This window comes from Lipotes vexillifer, unplaced genomic scaffold (genome assembly GCF_000442215.2).
Source record: "Lipotes vexillifer unplaced genomic scaffold, Lipotes_vexillifer_v1.1 scaffold367, whole genome shotgun sequence".
Classification (NCBI taxonomy): domain Eukaryota; kingdom Metazoa; phylum Chordata; class Mammalia; order Artiodactyla; family Lipotidae; genus Lipotes; species Lipotes vexillifer.
The window spans coordinates 1,462,043-1,476,404 of record NW_006795832.1 but is presented as its reverse complement, the minus strand read 5'-3'; the positions used below and the strand labels follow the sequence as shown (position 1 = coordinate 1,476,404).

At 41.0% G+C, this 14,362-nt stretch overlaps 1 protein-coding gene across 1 annotated transcript in view; it reads right to left on the bottom strand.

Moving 5' to 3' along the window:
- RHBDD1 (rhomboid domain containing 1) overlaps positions 1–14,362 on the bottom strand; it is a 123,982-nt gene that overhangs the window by 64,006 nt on the left and 45,614 nt on the right. Inside the window, 2 exon segments of the mRNA XM_007467912.1 lie at positions 3,549–3,605; positions 7,326–7,414. Of these exon segments, the coding sequence (XP_007467974.1) occupies positions 3,549–3,605; positions 7,326–7,414 (146 nt within the window).

Sequence of the window (14,362 nt, the reverse complement as noted above, 5' to 3'; positions counted from 1 at the left end):
CTGCTGAACAAAGGGCATTCAGGAGAGATCCCACAAAAGTAACATCTCAGCCACAGCACAGAATTAACCCTAGAATAAAAGTTACTTTAGACCCACCCTCAAGAATTAAAGAATAAGCCCCAGAAGGGTCAAACTAATCATCAGGAAACTTAACTGTGTGCCAGAACAAAGTCCAGTTTTCTTTAAAAGAAGAGAGACTCTAGCACTCAATACCACAAAATACACAATGTCTAGCATCCAATCAAAACTCACAAGATAAAAAAAAAAAAAAAAAAAAAAAATTGTGACCAGGAAAAAAATCAGTCTAATGAAGCAGATGCAAAAAATATATAGATAAAACAGAATTAGCAGTCAAGGACTTTAGGACAGCCATTATAACTATGCCCATGATTTAAATAAATAAAAACATGAATTTAATGAGAAGAGAAATGGAGGATATAAAAGGGAACTAAATGGAACTTCCAGAACTAAAAAAGAGAGTATCTGAGAGGAAAAATTCACTAGATGGGATTGACAGCAAATTCGACATTGTGGAAGAAAGATCACAGAGCTTGAACACACAGCCACAGACACTACCAATCTGAAGCCCACACACACCAAACAACATAAACAGAGCCTCAGAGACTTGTGGGACAACATGAATAGTCTAACATTGGTGTAGGTGAAAATCAGATGGGAGAGGATATTCTTTAGTTCTTTAGTAAGACAGAAGCTAGAAGGATTGATTACCAAGAGACCTGCACTAGAGGAAATGGTTAAGATAGTTCTTGAGGCAGGAGAAAAATGATATACTACCTGGAAATTTGGATCTGCACAGAAGAACCTTCTATTTATGCAGATCAACTGACATAAGCCCTGGACCCATCCCTGAGCTAATGCATGCAGTGAACAGACACAAGGGAATAAAAGAAGCAAAGACTTGGAAAACTGAACTACCACATAACTTAACTACACAAGTATCAGATCATCTCATGAGTGGTACATGAATGGGATAGGCCCAAATAGTACAGTAAAGGATTTGAAAACTGAACTGACATTGGAACCCACCACCCACAGAAAGAAAAACAGAATTTGTGCTCTAAACCTAACCAGGCTGACTGCTTGGTCAAACAAACAAAAATCAACATTCTGCAGAAGATTTTAACAGAACCTAAAATCTCACAATAAAGGTCAAAACGTTCAGATATAAGAGAAATTTACCAGGCATACAAAACCAAAACAAAACAGAAGAATGTGACCAATTCTCAGGAGAAAAAGACAATCAGCAGGTGCCAGCCACAAAATAGGACTCAGATGTTGGAATTATTAGACAGATTTTAAAGACATACAATAACTGTGCTCTATGAGATAAAGGTGCACTCCTGAAATGGAGAGACAGAGTTTTCATCAGAGACACAGAAACTAAAAAAAGAACCAAATGGAAATTTTAGAACTAAAATTACATTATTTAAAAAAAAGTCACTGGATAGGTTCGCTAGGTTCAATAGCAGAATGGAGATGACAGAGAAAGGAGACAGTGAACTTGAAGATAAATCAATAAAAGCTCTCCAATATGAAGAACATAGAGGGAAAAAGATCGAAAGAAATAAATAAGAGCCTGAGGAGCTTGAGGGACATTATTAAAATGTCTAAAATTCATGTCATTAAAGCCTTGAGAGGAGAAGCAGATTGGTGGAGAAAAACATACTTATAGAAATTGTATCTGACACCCTTCCAAATTTAGTGAAAGACAAAATACATGATAAAAAATTAGATACAAAACCCAGTAAAGACCCAGAAAATATAAACAAGACTGTAAACTGCCTTAACTTAATTGATATGTGTAGAGTACTACTTTCAACAATGGCAGAACACACATTCTTTTCAAGGGCACATGGTACATTCACCAGGATAGACCATACACTGGGCCAAAAGAAAGCCTCATTAAAGTAAAAGGATTAAACTACACTGAATGTGTTCCCTAACAACAAGAGAAATAAATTAGAAATTATTTAAAAAATGATATCCAGAAAAATCTGTGGCATATTGAAACAATAAAATACCATTCAGCAGTAAAAAAGAATAACTACTGATACATACAACAACATATATGGATCATAAAAAATGAGGTCGAATAACAAAAGCCAGATACAAAAGAGTACTTAGTAAATGAGTAGATTTATATGAAGTTCAGGCTCAGGCAAATTAATCTATGGTGACAGAAATGAAACCAGAACAGTGCAGGGGGTAGTTACTGGAAGGAGACATTTTAGTAAAAACTCAACAAATGTCATTATTAGCTATCATTGCCTTATTGTGTACCACCCCACTCCACAGTTCACCATTCTACTTTCTATGCCCTAGTTAGTCCTTTTCATTTCTACTGTTTCACCTTTTTAAATGTATGGCACCTACATTCTCACTCCTGGTTAAACACTGAGACAGGGACTATAGCTTTCTTTCTCTCCCACAGTGGTTAGTCTGACACGTGCACAATGGACCACTTACAAAGTGCTACTGCGTAAACCAGACTGAGGCTAAGAACCTGTACGGAAAAATAAAGCAAAAGCACCGTGTGTGTGTGTGTGTGTGTGTGTGTGTGTGTGTGTGTGTGTGTGTACGTAAAATTATATAATTCTTTGTACTTATATGATTTAAGCCAGGGGTCAAAAAGCTACAACTTATAGTCCAAATACAACCCACTGCCTGTTTTTGTAAATAAGGTCTTATTGGAACACAAATATGCACATTTGCTTACGAATAGTCTATGGTTGCTTTCATGCTACGACACAGGTTGACTAGTTGAGACAGAGACCACATGGTCAACAAAGCCTTTAAAACCTCAAACAGTAGCTATCTGGCCCTTTACAGGAAAGGCTACTGACCCCAGATTTAAGCTGCAGCAATTTTCGATGGGCAGGACAATAAAGCCACCCACTGCTTCCAGAGCCTATGGCTTCTCTGACACCTATCTGCTGGTATTGATCCAGGATATTGCAGTGCAGCTTCCCCAGGCTGGAACGTAAGAACTTTAGCCTAAAACAGGTCATATGCTTCAACAGGAAGTCCTTTCTACCTATTTACAAAGATATCTAGAAAAAATACATTCTCCTCTTTAAGTCACATGGTATTAACTATTAGAGGAATGCCTACATTAGCCTCTTAGGGCAAAGCATGATTCTTTCTGAATATGTAGGTGGCGTGGACCGTGGAGAACTGTATATCTGAAACTAACTTCTAACACTTAGCCAGCAGAATGGTCTCTTAGGCTGAGAATCAAGGGACCTGGGTCTAGTATGACTCTAACCATGTCTGAGAGACCTCAAACCAATCATACAGTATTTTCACACCAGAGTTCCCTCCTTCCCTAGCCTTCCCTAACAACACGCCCACATGTGCTCCCCGGGTGACCCCTCCATCTAGCTTCCATGCATGTTAGAGGCACAAGTATATAATGTGTGAAGTACTCTCCAAAAGCATAAAGTATTATCTTAAAGTAGCTCTACAGTAGCAAACACTATCATTTTAAAATATAAGTTTAAATGTATTAAATGAAACAAAGTACTTACCTAAACTATTAAAGTAGTACTGCTGTCCTGGGTAATCAATATTGGAGGGAAAAACACCTAAATATGAAGGAAACAAACATTTTAATTGCAGGGATAGGCTTCCCCCGCCACCCCTGCTAGCTTTACTGAGGTGTAACTGACAAATAAAAATTGTACATGTTTAAGTTGGGCAACGCTATTTTTTTAAAGGTGTACAATGTGATGATTTAATATACATATACATTATGAAATGATTTCCAGAATCAAGTTCATTAACACACCCATCACTTTATATACTTACCACTGTGTGGGTATATACGTGAGAACACGTAAGATCTATTTCCTTAGTAAATTTCAAGTATGTAATACAGTATTATTAACAATAGTCACCATGCTGTATATTACATCCCCAGAACTTACTCATCTTACAACTTAAAGTTTGTACCCTTTTACCAACATCTTTGCATTTACCCCACCCGCCAACCCCTGGAAACCACTGTTCTACTCTCTGGTTCTATGAGTTTAACTTTTTTAGATTTCACAAATAAGTGCGATCATACAGTATTTATCTTTCTCTGGCTTATTTCACTTAGCATAATGTCCTTCAGGTTCACCCATTTTGTCAAAAATAACAGGATTTCTTTCTTTTTTTTATGGCTGATAATATTCCATTATATACATATAAATACCACTTTTTCTTTCTTTTTTTTTTTTTTGAAGATGTTGGGAGTAGGAGTTTATTAATTAACTTATTTATTTGCTGTGTTGGGTCTTCGTTTCTGTGCGAGGGCTTTCTCTAGTTCTGGCAAGTGGGGGCCACTCTTCATCGCGGTGCGCGGGCCTCTCACTATCACGGCCTCTCTTGTTGTGGAGCACAGGCTCCAGACGCACAGGCTCAGTAGTTGTGGCGCATGGGCCTAGTCGCTCCACGGCATGTGGGATCCTCCCAGAGCAGGGCTCAAACCCATGTCCCCTGCATTAGCAGGCAGATTCTCAACCACTGGGCCACCAGGGAAGCCCAATACCACATTTTCTTCATCCATTAGGTTGTTTCCCTATCTTGGCTATTGTGAATAATGCTGTAATGAACATGGGGGTGCAGATATCTCTTCGAGATACTGATTTCATTTTCTTTGGATATACACACAGAAGTGGGATTGCTGGATCATATGGTAGTTCTCTTTACTTCTTGAGGAACTTCCATGCTGTTTTCCATAGTGGCTGCACCAATTTACATTCCCACCAACATCCTCACCAATACTTGTTATCTCTTGTCTTTTTGATGATAGCCATCTTAACATTTCCTGATTGCCATCTATATTACAAAGCTATAGTAAACAAAACAGTATGGTAGTAGCATAAAAACAGACATGTCTGATAGAACACAACAGCCATAAGGCTGTAACTACTAACCTTTCCAACAATTAAGAGATTCTTTGTAACAAAGCTCAAAGCTATTATAAATGATTTCTAAACAATTGTTAAAATAAGCTCACTTTTGTTTGGGGTTAGCCCTACAGGGAACAGAATGTGGTGGGGACAATGAAACCCTAACTTATACTCTCTGAAGTTCCTTAAGGTTCCTAATGACATAAGATGGACTTTGCCTTCCAAAGGACCAAGCTTGGTCTTTGAGACCTCTGCCAAGTAGAGATGCTCTGGCTATTGAGAGAAGCTGCCCCTCAACGAAGGTGCTAGGTGAGCCACCTTCTTACCCCTCCTAAGGGACTTTCCCATTTCTTATCCCTAAGAAAGCAGTAGGACAGACGACTCAGTACTGCTGAAGGAAAGGAGAGAGGGAGGAGTGACAGGGGACACCTTCAGTGTGATGCTCCTCTCCCAGGAGTTATCAGACAGCAGCCTTCATGTACTTGATTATTTTCCACAGGGCTCCCATGTCACCTCAATTCTCATCACTCTAGATCTTTCTCCGGCTTCACCGGAAAAAACGGCAGAGAGATTGCAGCCCATTTGTAAAGAGCACTGAATGTTTCAACTTTTAGCATTTAATTTTCTACTGTATTACACGGAAAATAGAATGATACAAAAGTAAGTCTCCTTAGAAAATAGACAAGGTTTTAAGAAGGAAACTAAGAATTTAAATGTTATAACTGTGGGGGAAAATCCTCTTTAAAACCAAAATACTTGCCTAAATTTCATAATATGTCTGTAGAAAGCTTTACTAACCACTTAATCCTCAGACACACAAAGAAAAAGGAAACAAAACATTAGACTCCCGAGAATCATTTCTTTTCCTTTGTCAGCACTGAGAGCATTTGGGCAAAAAAGCTCATTACTAGATTTCCATAATTAAGTTGTATCAAAAATATAATAAAACTGGGCATTTTCAATAAAGGAAGCTCCTGCTGCCTCTTCCAAGCACACACACTAGAAACACAGTAATAGGCAAACATAGGAAAATAAAAATCTGTGTAGATGCGACACAATCTGTAAAAATCACCAAAAAGTGAATACAACCAGCTAATAGAAGCAACAGCACAATGCTTGGAAAGCTTTCTAATATCATGAATATCATATGGTTCTCAAGAATACCAGTCACTGGCACAAACTGTGAAAATAAATTACTTATGGCTCAAGAAAAGGTAAAATAGTCTCAGAAGATTTCCCATGAATAAAAGATGAAATACTGGGGACTTCCCTGGTGGCTCAGTGGTTAAGAATCCGCCTGCCAATGCAGGAGACATGGGTTCGAGCCCTGGTCCGGGAAGATCCCACACGTTGCGAAGCAGCTAAGCCTGTTCGCCGCAACTACTGAGCCTGTGCTCTAGAACCCACGAGTCACAACTACTGAGCCTCTGTGCCACAACTACTGAAGCCCACGTGCCACAACTACTGAGCTTGCACTCTAGAGTCTACGTGCCACAACTACTGAGCCCGCAAGCCACAACTACCGAGCCCACGCGTCTAGAGCCTGTGCTCCAAAACAAGAAAAGCCACCGCAATGAGAAGCCCGTGCACCGCAACGAAGAGTAGCCCCTGCTCTCTGCAACTAGAGTAAGCCCGTGCACAGCAACGAAGAGCCAACATAGCAAAAAAATAATAAATTTATTTTTTTAAAAAAAAGATGAAATATTGGAACTCATATGGTCTATAGAACAAGTGTTTGCAAAATATCAATAGTTTCCTTCTAAGTCAAGACCAGTATAGCATTTTCAATTAAGAGATCCAAAAAATTCATAGGTTTCTAAATAAAATAAAGTATTTTCATTGAGCATCAATTAGATGAAAAAAATTTTTTTTAATTAAAAAGCAGAAGCCACACTTCAAGCAATAACAGACTTGGTTTGGCCATGCATGAATATATGTCTCACCCGCCAAGGACCTAGTGGTCATTCTGAATTCTTTAAAATACTGGCCTTGCACTTCAGTACAGATTTGTCTTTCTTTTTTTAACTTTTCCTTGTACTTTGAATTCATGGAATATTACAGAAGAGAGCATATTTTAAACCCGCTTTAAGTCTCCAAATTTCAAGGAAATCATGGTTTTTGGTGAGTAGCAATAATGCTGTGGGTATAAGTGTGCAACGCTATTTGTCCCCTAAGAAAGCCTCAGGTTTAAAATTGGGGTTTGCAGCCTCTTCCTCGGAGCAGTGTGAAGACCAGCACCAGCTGGTTTACCTCTTGGTTTAAAAAGAGCCTATTAGGGAGTTCCTAAGTTGAACCACAGGGAACTGTTCCCGTTAAGTGAAGATTCCCGTTAAAATGAAGATGCCTCTGTTCCCATTAAAATGAAGATGAACTTCCAACCTGTCAGGCCAGAAGTGTTCTGTTCTGTACCTGAGCACGTTTCCATGATCTTCTTCAGAGGTCCGCAGGTGTACATCAGTCCAACAAGGATCCCGGCCAGATGCCCGGCGAAGGAAGTCCTAGGGGAGAAGGAAAGCCTTCGTGAGCGTTTGCTCTGCTGCGGACTAGCGACCATCTTCTCATCAGCCCAGGGTGCGTCAATTAGTTACAGTCTGCAGGCTCTCTTCCACATCACGTGTTTCACGCTGAGCAGCATTTAACTTAGTCCCAAGAACAACATTTCCTACCTTACCAAAAAAAAGTACAATGAATAACAACCATGACATGTTTAAAAGGCAATATCCCTCCTTGACCAAGAAAAGTGGGCTGGCTCCTTCAGAGTAGCAGAAGCATTTTGTTAAAGACAACCCATTACACTTCTTCCAGTTTTTTCTCTGTAGCTCTTATCACAAAACATAAACGAAACGCATTTTCTCTGAATTAAATCTTGAATTAGCTAGCCACTGTGAGGGATGGGAGCTATCTGTGTTCACCACAGAGCAGACCGCTACGTTTTTACCCACCCCTGACTAGTGAGGCGGAGAGCAAGAGAAACTCGGCAGAAGAGATGTCCACACTGGGCCCCCCTAGCCCTGCTACAAATATGCATCTTTCAGTCGCTCAGCCGAGAAAACCCAAAAATGTAAACTTCAAGCTTGAAAGATGAGATAGAGCATTAAATTGGTTCCACTCTTCTTAAAATAGCATCTAAGATTGGCAATCACTTCTAAATATAAATACAAGGCAAGCCTCAGCTAAGTATATGCTGAATGAGTAAAAGAGTAAATGAAAGAAGATCACCCAACGGGGCTCTCTGCCGCCCCCCAGCTCTTCCTCTCAATGCAGCCCATACCCTGCCATCAGCTACTCTTCGAGAACAGAGGTGAGGTCATGTATGTCACTGCCATGCTGTGGGGATCGCTGTCTTCTCCGTTGACAGGACGCTCTAGCCTGCAGTCAAGGCCTCCCAACGTCTGGCCCTGCCCACCTCCTCCTTCCACCCTCACCTGCTAAACCCATCCCCACAGACCACCCCCCAAGTGCTCACTGGTGACCACAAGGCTAGGAGGAACAGCGCCCCTCCCGTAAAGAATCACGTCCCAGTTGAAGAGTTGTTCCTTCCTTCTGCTGCCTGGCAACTGAAAGTTACCAAGGAGCCGGATGTGAACTCCAAGAGAACAGTGACTTCTGTGGTTTTCACATGTGTATGTCATACACCTAGGACTGTGCCTGGCACAGGACAGACACTCAAATATGTGTTGAATGCATGATTCCAGTGTCCCAGGATGGTTTCACCAAGAGCACCAGGAGGCAAGTTAAAACGGCTGCATCTTCAATCTCAGAGCGCTGGCTGTGCCATGGCAGTGAGCGAACCGTGGCGCTGACGTTGTCACCCACACATAACCTAGAATCAAATCCAATACACCTTGTGACCACGGCCACAGAGGACAGGGAAAAGAGGCCCTAAATGCCACAAGCAAGGCAGCCACAAGTCACTGTCATTAGCTCAGAGCCAGGGAAAGACTTGCTGGTTCTCAGGAAAGGAACAGGCAAGGGAACACGTCAGAGAAAAAGACTAAAAGGAAGCTTTCTGTAGACAGGATGGCACTGCCTCTTGTTCCCAACAGCCAAGTCGATCACACTATTGCCCAGACAAGGTCCTGCGTACGTCTACACACACCGAAAGTCACACCATTTGTGTGTGTGTGCACATACACACACACACACACACACACACACACAATTATCCCTCAGGACAGCTATTATTTTCATCAAATATATCTACCTCACAGAATGTTTAACCTGATAATAAAAACATGGGATCAGATACTCAGTTTTCCCATTTTCAGGGAAGAATAGTATCAACTGTGCTTTCCTTTAGCTTTTCCAAAAAAACCCAAAATTGTACTTATTTTATTCTATTTTTAGGCTAAATACACTCTCCAGCTAGTTCTAAGAATGGCAAAGAAAGTGGTAGTTTGAGGGAAACAAGAGGCCAGAATCAGTTTTTTAAAAACAGTAACCTCAATTTAACTGAAAAGAATAAAATACATCAATATTTTTGAAACTTATTAAGCCAATCTTTATGGTGAATCATATGGATATAAAATGACAAGGAAGAAAATTTTCAATTTTAAATCCCAACCTATTAAACAATCAACCTTGAATCTCATTTACAAGTTAGACTCTAATATAGTTAAATGAATTTTTTCTCTCTCTAAATGGGTTTGTAGAAGTCTGAGTTATAACCTAATTGCAAATAACTAGGAAAGGGAGGCTGGCAGACCAGAGACCACACAGCATTATCTGCCAACATTCAGCATTTTCCACAAAAGTCCCAACTCGACACTCTTGCTGTCCTTACCATCTTCTTCAAGCTCTATACTAGCGTGCTTCTTTTAAAATAAAAAACAAGAAGAGGTAATGAGCTTATTCAGTCAAAACTGAGAACCTCTCAACATTACACACAGAAAGAGGAGGATACCGTCAATGAAAAAGGAATCATATGCTTGTTTCAAGACGTATGTTAACTTGCTCCATGCCATAGGTAACCATGTGACCAAGTACCTCTCTTGGCCCTCTAAGAGATACCCATGTCCTGGGAGAGGAAACAGACCTGCAGACAGGAAATGGAGCTGGGAACCACCTTCTTCCCAGCAGGATGGGGCACCCCAGTCCTAGGATTAGGGCGCTTTATCCCCACCCCCAGGGGGTGCTGTGAGGCCACAAGGAGGCCCTGGGCTTCGGGGGAAGAAGACACATCTGGGTGCTGATCAGTGGCTGGGAACTACCTTCAAATGTAACAGCTTTAGAAACAGACTGTGTTGTTATGATCACGATTATACATGCTAAACACGTTTCAACATTTGTGGTGTCTGAGCATGCCCGTGGCTCCACAGAAGCCCTCCTGGAACGCATGTACTCTCCTCTGTTCTTAGTTATACCTTCAGGCTAACACCCCAAGGGGCAGGCTGGGAAAACCCTGCTCTTAGGAACAGCTTATTCTTGACCTAAGCAGGTCTTAGGCTGGGACTGAGGATTTGGTGATGACCTGCCTCCTCACATCCTAAGTTAAGGTAATTCCTCAGGAACAGAACCACCATATTCAATGCTACATCCATGATCACACCTGGTACAGTAAATGGCCTGACACTAACACTCAGTAAACAACTACTGAATGAGAGAAGTGGAATTAAAATAACACATAAAATGCACATATCTAACATACATTACAACTGTATTCTAAAAACACAAGTCACACCGGTCACCAGTTAATAGCTGTTTTTGTACCAAATTTCACTGGGAGAGCTAATGATTGAACACAACACCTCCTCCCCTCCCTCCCCTGTGCACACTTGGACAAGGTATCACACAAAACATGTACTCAATGAACAGAACAACAGCACTAAACCTATTATTATAGCTTAAAATCGATCACTGAGAAGCTTCACTTCTTCTGATAGCTCAATAGTGACTCTCCTGAGAAAATCATAACAGCTATAATCAAACACTGACTGTGATGGTGCGAAGAGGTCACAAGAGCCAGATACACTGTTGCTGTGTGTGGTTACTCAGGTCGTACACTGTACACACTACTGTGAGAAGGCACACCATCTGTCCAGGGTCTCAACAGTTCCACAAAGTAACTGACAGATCCAGCAATCAAATTCATATCATTCTATCTCAATGTCAGAGCAAGTTAAGTACTGATGTAATTTCATCTTAATAGGGGACAATACCATAATCCAGTAGTTCTTAAGCTTGTCCAGGTTCTAAACCCCTTTAAATATCTGATAAAAGCCATGAATCCTGTCTGCAGAAAGACTACACATACATAAAATATGTCATTTATAATTTTAAGAAGTTCATAGATGGCTTGCATCCTATCCATGGACCTCTCACTAAAAATCCTTGCCTAAAAACAATTCATCACAAACAGAAGAATTTCGAACATCAGCACCAAGTCTAAGCAGTTATATACTCAATTGGAAAAACATTTTGTTTATACTCAAATCCTAACACAGAGGCAGCCATTTACTTAGATTAACTTAAGTTTATGAACATGTCCAATTTCTTTATTGGCCCATTGCTCTCTAATGGTAGAACCTACATCTGGGTTCAATTTATTTCTTTCTAAAATCTAACCTTCAGTAATTCTTTCAGTTAAAAGTCTGAGACTAAAATATTCTGCTAGTCTTTGTATGTTCGAGAAGGTCCTAATTTCTGCATCCTGTTTTGTTGATAGGTGTAGTGATCTACTACTGCTGCTATGAAATGCACAGTCAATTGGACAGTCATTCTTCTGCAGGTAATGTCTTTCCTCTAAGCCTTTGAGATTTTCCCTTTGTATTGGATTTCCTATCATTATAGAACAATCATTCCAGGTGTAGATTTGTTTAATTTACCCTCCTTGAGATTTGCTGTGTTTTTTCAATCTGAGGTCTCATGTCTTTCTGTAATTCTGAAAAATCTTCAGCCATTGTTTTTTGTCCTGTGGACCTCTAGATATACAGCATTTGTGTATTTCCTGACTCAGAGTGGGGGCTCAATACATGTTTATAGAAAAAACTATAAAAAAAAAGAAAAAAGATGAAAAGCAAATATCAAATCAGTATTGCTACATATTACTTATAAGGGACAGTGACGGTGGAAAGATAATTTGGGAGCAAAAGTAAGATTAAGATACTCTTGTGGATTACATGTCAGTTTTATCACAATAAAGCTGAAAAAAAGATATTATTGTGGATTTTAGTTACACAAACTATATGCGTATATTATTAACACCAGCACACTGTGTTCTTTCCTATGATGCCAGCATTGGCCGATCCTCACTCCTTAAACAGGCTACTTGTAAGGCTGAGCTACCTTACGTGCTTATGCAAATGTTCCTGCTGTCATGTGCACTGCTGAAGACTCAAAAACTAAAGCTATGACTGAAATCTGGGATAAGCTATACAGGTCCTCTGTTAAATGGCAGCTCCTTCCCACAGTTGAAGAGGCTGCCCTCTCAGGCACAGCTCAGAAAGCAGAAAATGGATTACTCTATGACATAATCTCCCGTGTATGCAGAGCAAATGACCTCATTAAGGGCGTAACCTGATGGAGACACAGGGCTGGACAAGGTAAGATAATAAGGCAAGGTAAAAGGCAGTCAGCTAGAAGTGGCCTCTTGTACTGTATGTTCCAGAATTTCCTCCTGTAAAAGCAGTTACTATTACCAGATAGGGACTGAGCTGATCAGAAGCTCTGGGGTTTGGGGATCTTAATAAAAGGTCCCAGATTGGCATTAGAGCAACAAGATGTAGCAAGAATTTTTTCAGGTTTAATGAATGCCACTACAAAAAATCTTGATCGTATTGCTTCTTCCCAAGATAAACTATTCTTAAGCCATCTGTTTCTATCCGTGATGCTGTCTTCAACCACACCAGCCTGTGTCTTTGGCAACGGCACTCTGGGAGAGACTTGGTCTGTATGTCCTCTTTGTTTCTCTTACCATACCTCCCTCATTCCGCCCCCGTCCCACCCCACCCAGCCACCTTTGGCTTCAGAAGTAAAAACTAGTCACCTTCCAATATTACATCCTCGCAAAGGCAATGCAACCTCGACTACTCTTGCTGGTTTAATAAACATGGCTCCAACCTCAGACATAGGGTTGGGAGCTGACTGCTGACATTTACTTCAGTCCCAGACAAACATGACCTGGACAAAAACAAGCATTACGAAGGTGGGAGAAGCCTCTTTTACAGAAGAGCTTCCAATATAATAGATGATGCCCAACAATTCTTTGGCTCTCAAGCCCATGTCTCTCAGCCGGGCAGGAAGAGAATTCCATGAGTTGGTTCAAGGAAGTAGCATTCACTCATTCATTCATCAAATATTCACTGACTGACTACTACTTAAATAAGACAAACACAGTCACTGCCTCACAGATCTTACGATTTGCGGGGGTAACAGACACAGACACACACACACACACACACACACACAATAAGTGCAAATTGTGGGAAGTGTAGGAAAGTGAGTCTCCTTTCCCTGGAGTGGTCTGGGATGGCTCTGTAAGTGGCATTTAAAGTGACACCCACAGGATTTGGAGCTGGCAGGTCACAAGGTGAGGATGGCTGCTTCTGGCAGGGAAAAGCACATATGGAAGAGCTGTGAGGCAGGGAAGAACTTGGTGTTTTAAAAGCACTGAGCGGCTACCAGGTGGCTGAGCACAGTGAGGTAGTGTAAGGACATGGGGTACAGCATGCAATGAATTTAGAAAAACAGGTAAAAGTCAGGTCCTATAGGCCTTATGTGCCATGCGGAGGAATTTGGGTGGCTTGATAAGTACATTGGGAGGCCACTGGAGAAGCTTAAACAGGAGAATTCTTAAGAGTGATCTATCCTCTCTGCTTAGAGAACAGACCCTAGAGAGGCAAGAATGGCCAGTGTAAGCAGATCAGGAAGGAGGCCGATTGTAGCTCAGGTGAGAAACGGTGGCAGCTTGGGAGAGGGTGGCAGCAGTAAGAGGGGGCAGCAGTGAATGGCTTGGGGTCTGTTTTGGTGGCGGAGATAAAAGGACTTGTTGACGGATTCAGTGTCGGGGGTTAGGGAAAGGGAGAAAGCTAGGCTTTTGGCTTGTGCAAGGAGATGCAAGAGGGAACCACTTACTGAGATGGGGAAGGTGGGAGAAAAGGCGGAGGGTGCGGGGAGAGCCCAAGTGCTCAGTTTTGTTGTGTTTACTCCGAGATGCCTGCAGGACAATCAAATGGCAATATCTAGGGGGGTGTTCAGTAGGTAGCTAGATACCAAGTTGGAAACTGAGAGGAAGAATGATTCAAAATATTGCTCACATATTTCATTTTATTTGAGTCCTAGACCATTTGTATACAATAGGACAATGATATTATAACTTTAAGTATATGACATATAACGCATTATACACATGCAATTATATGTATAATATCTAAAAACAAGATTTAAAGGAAATACATAAAAGCAGCAACAGATAATATGGGGAAAATATATCCCTCCCCCCCCCCCCC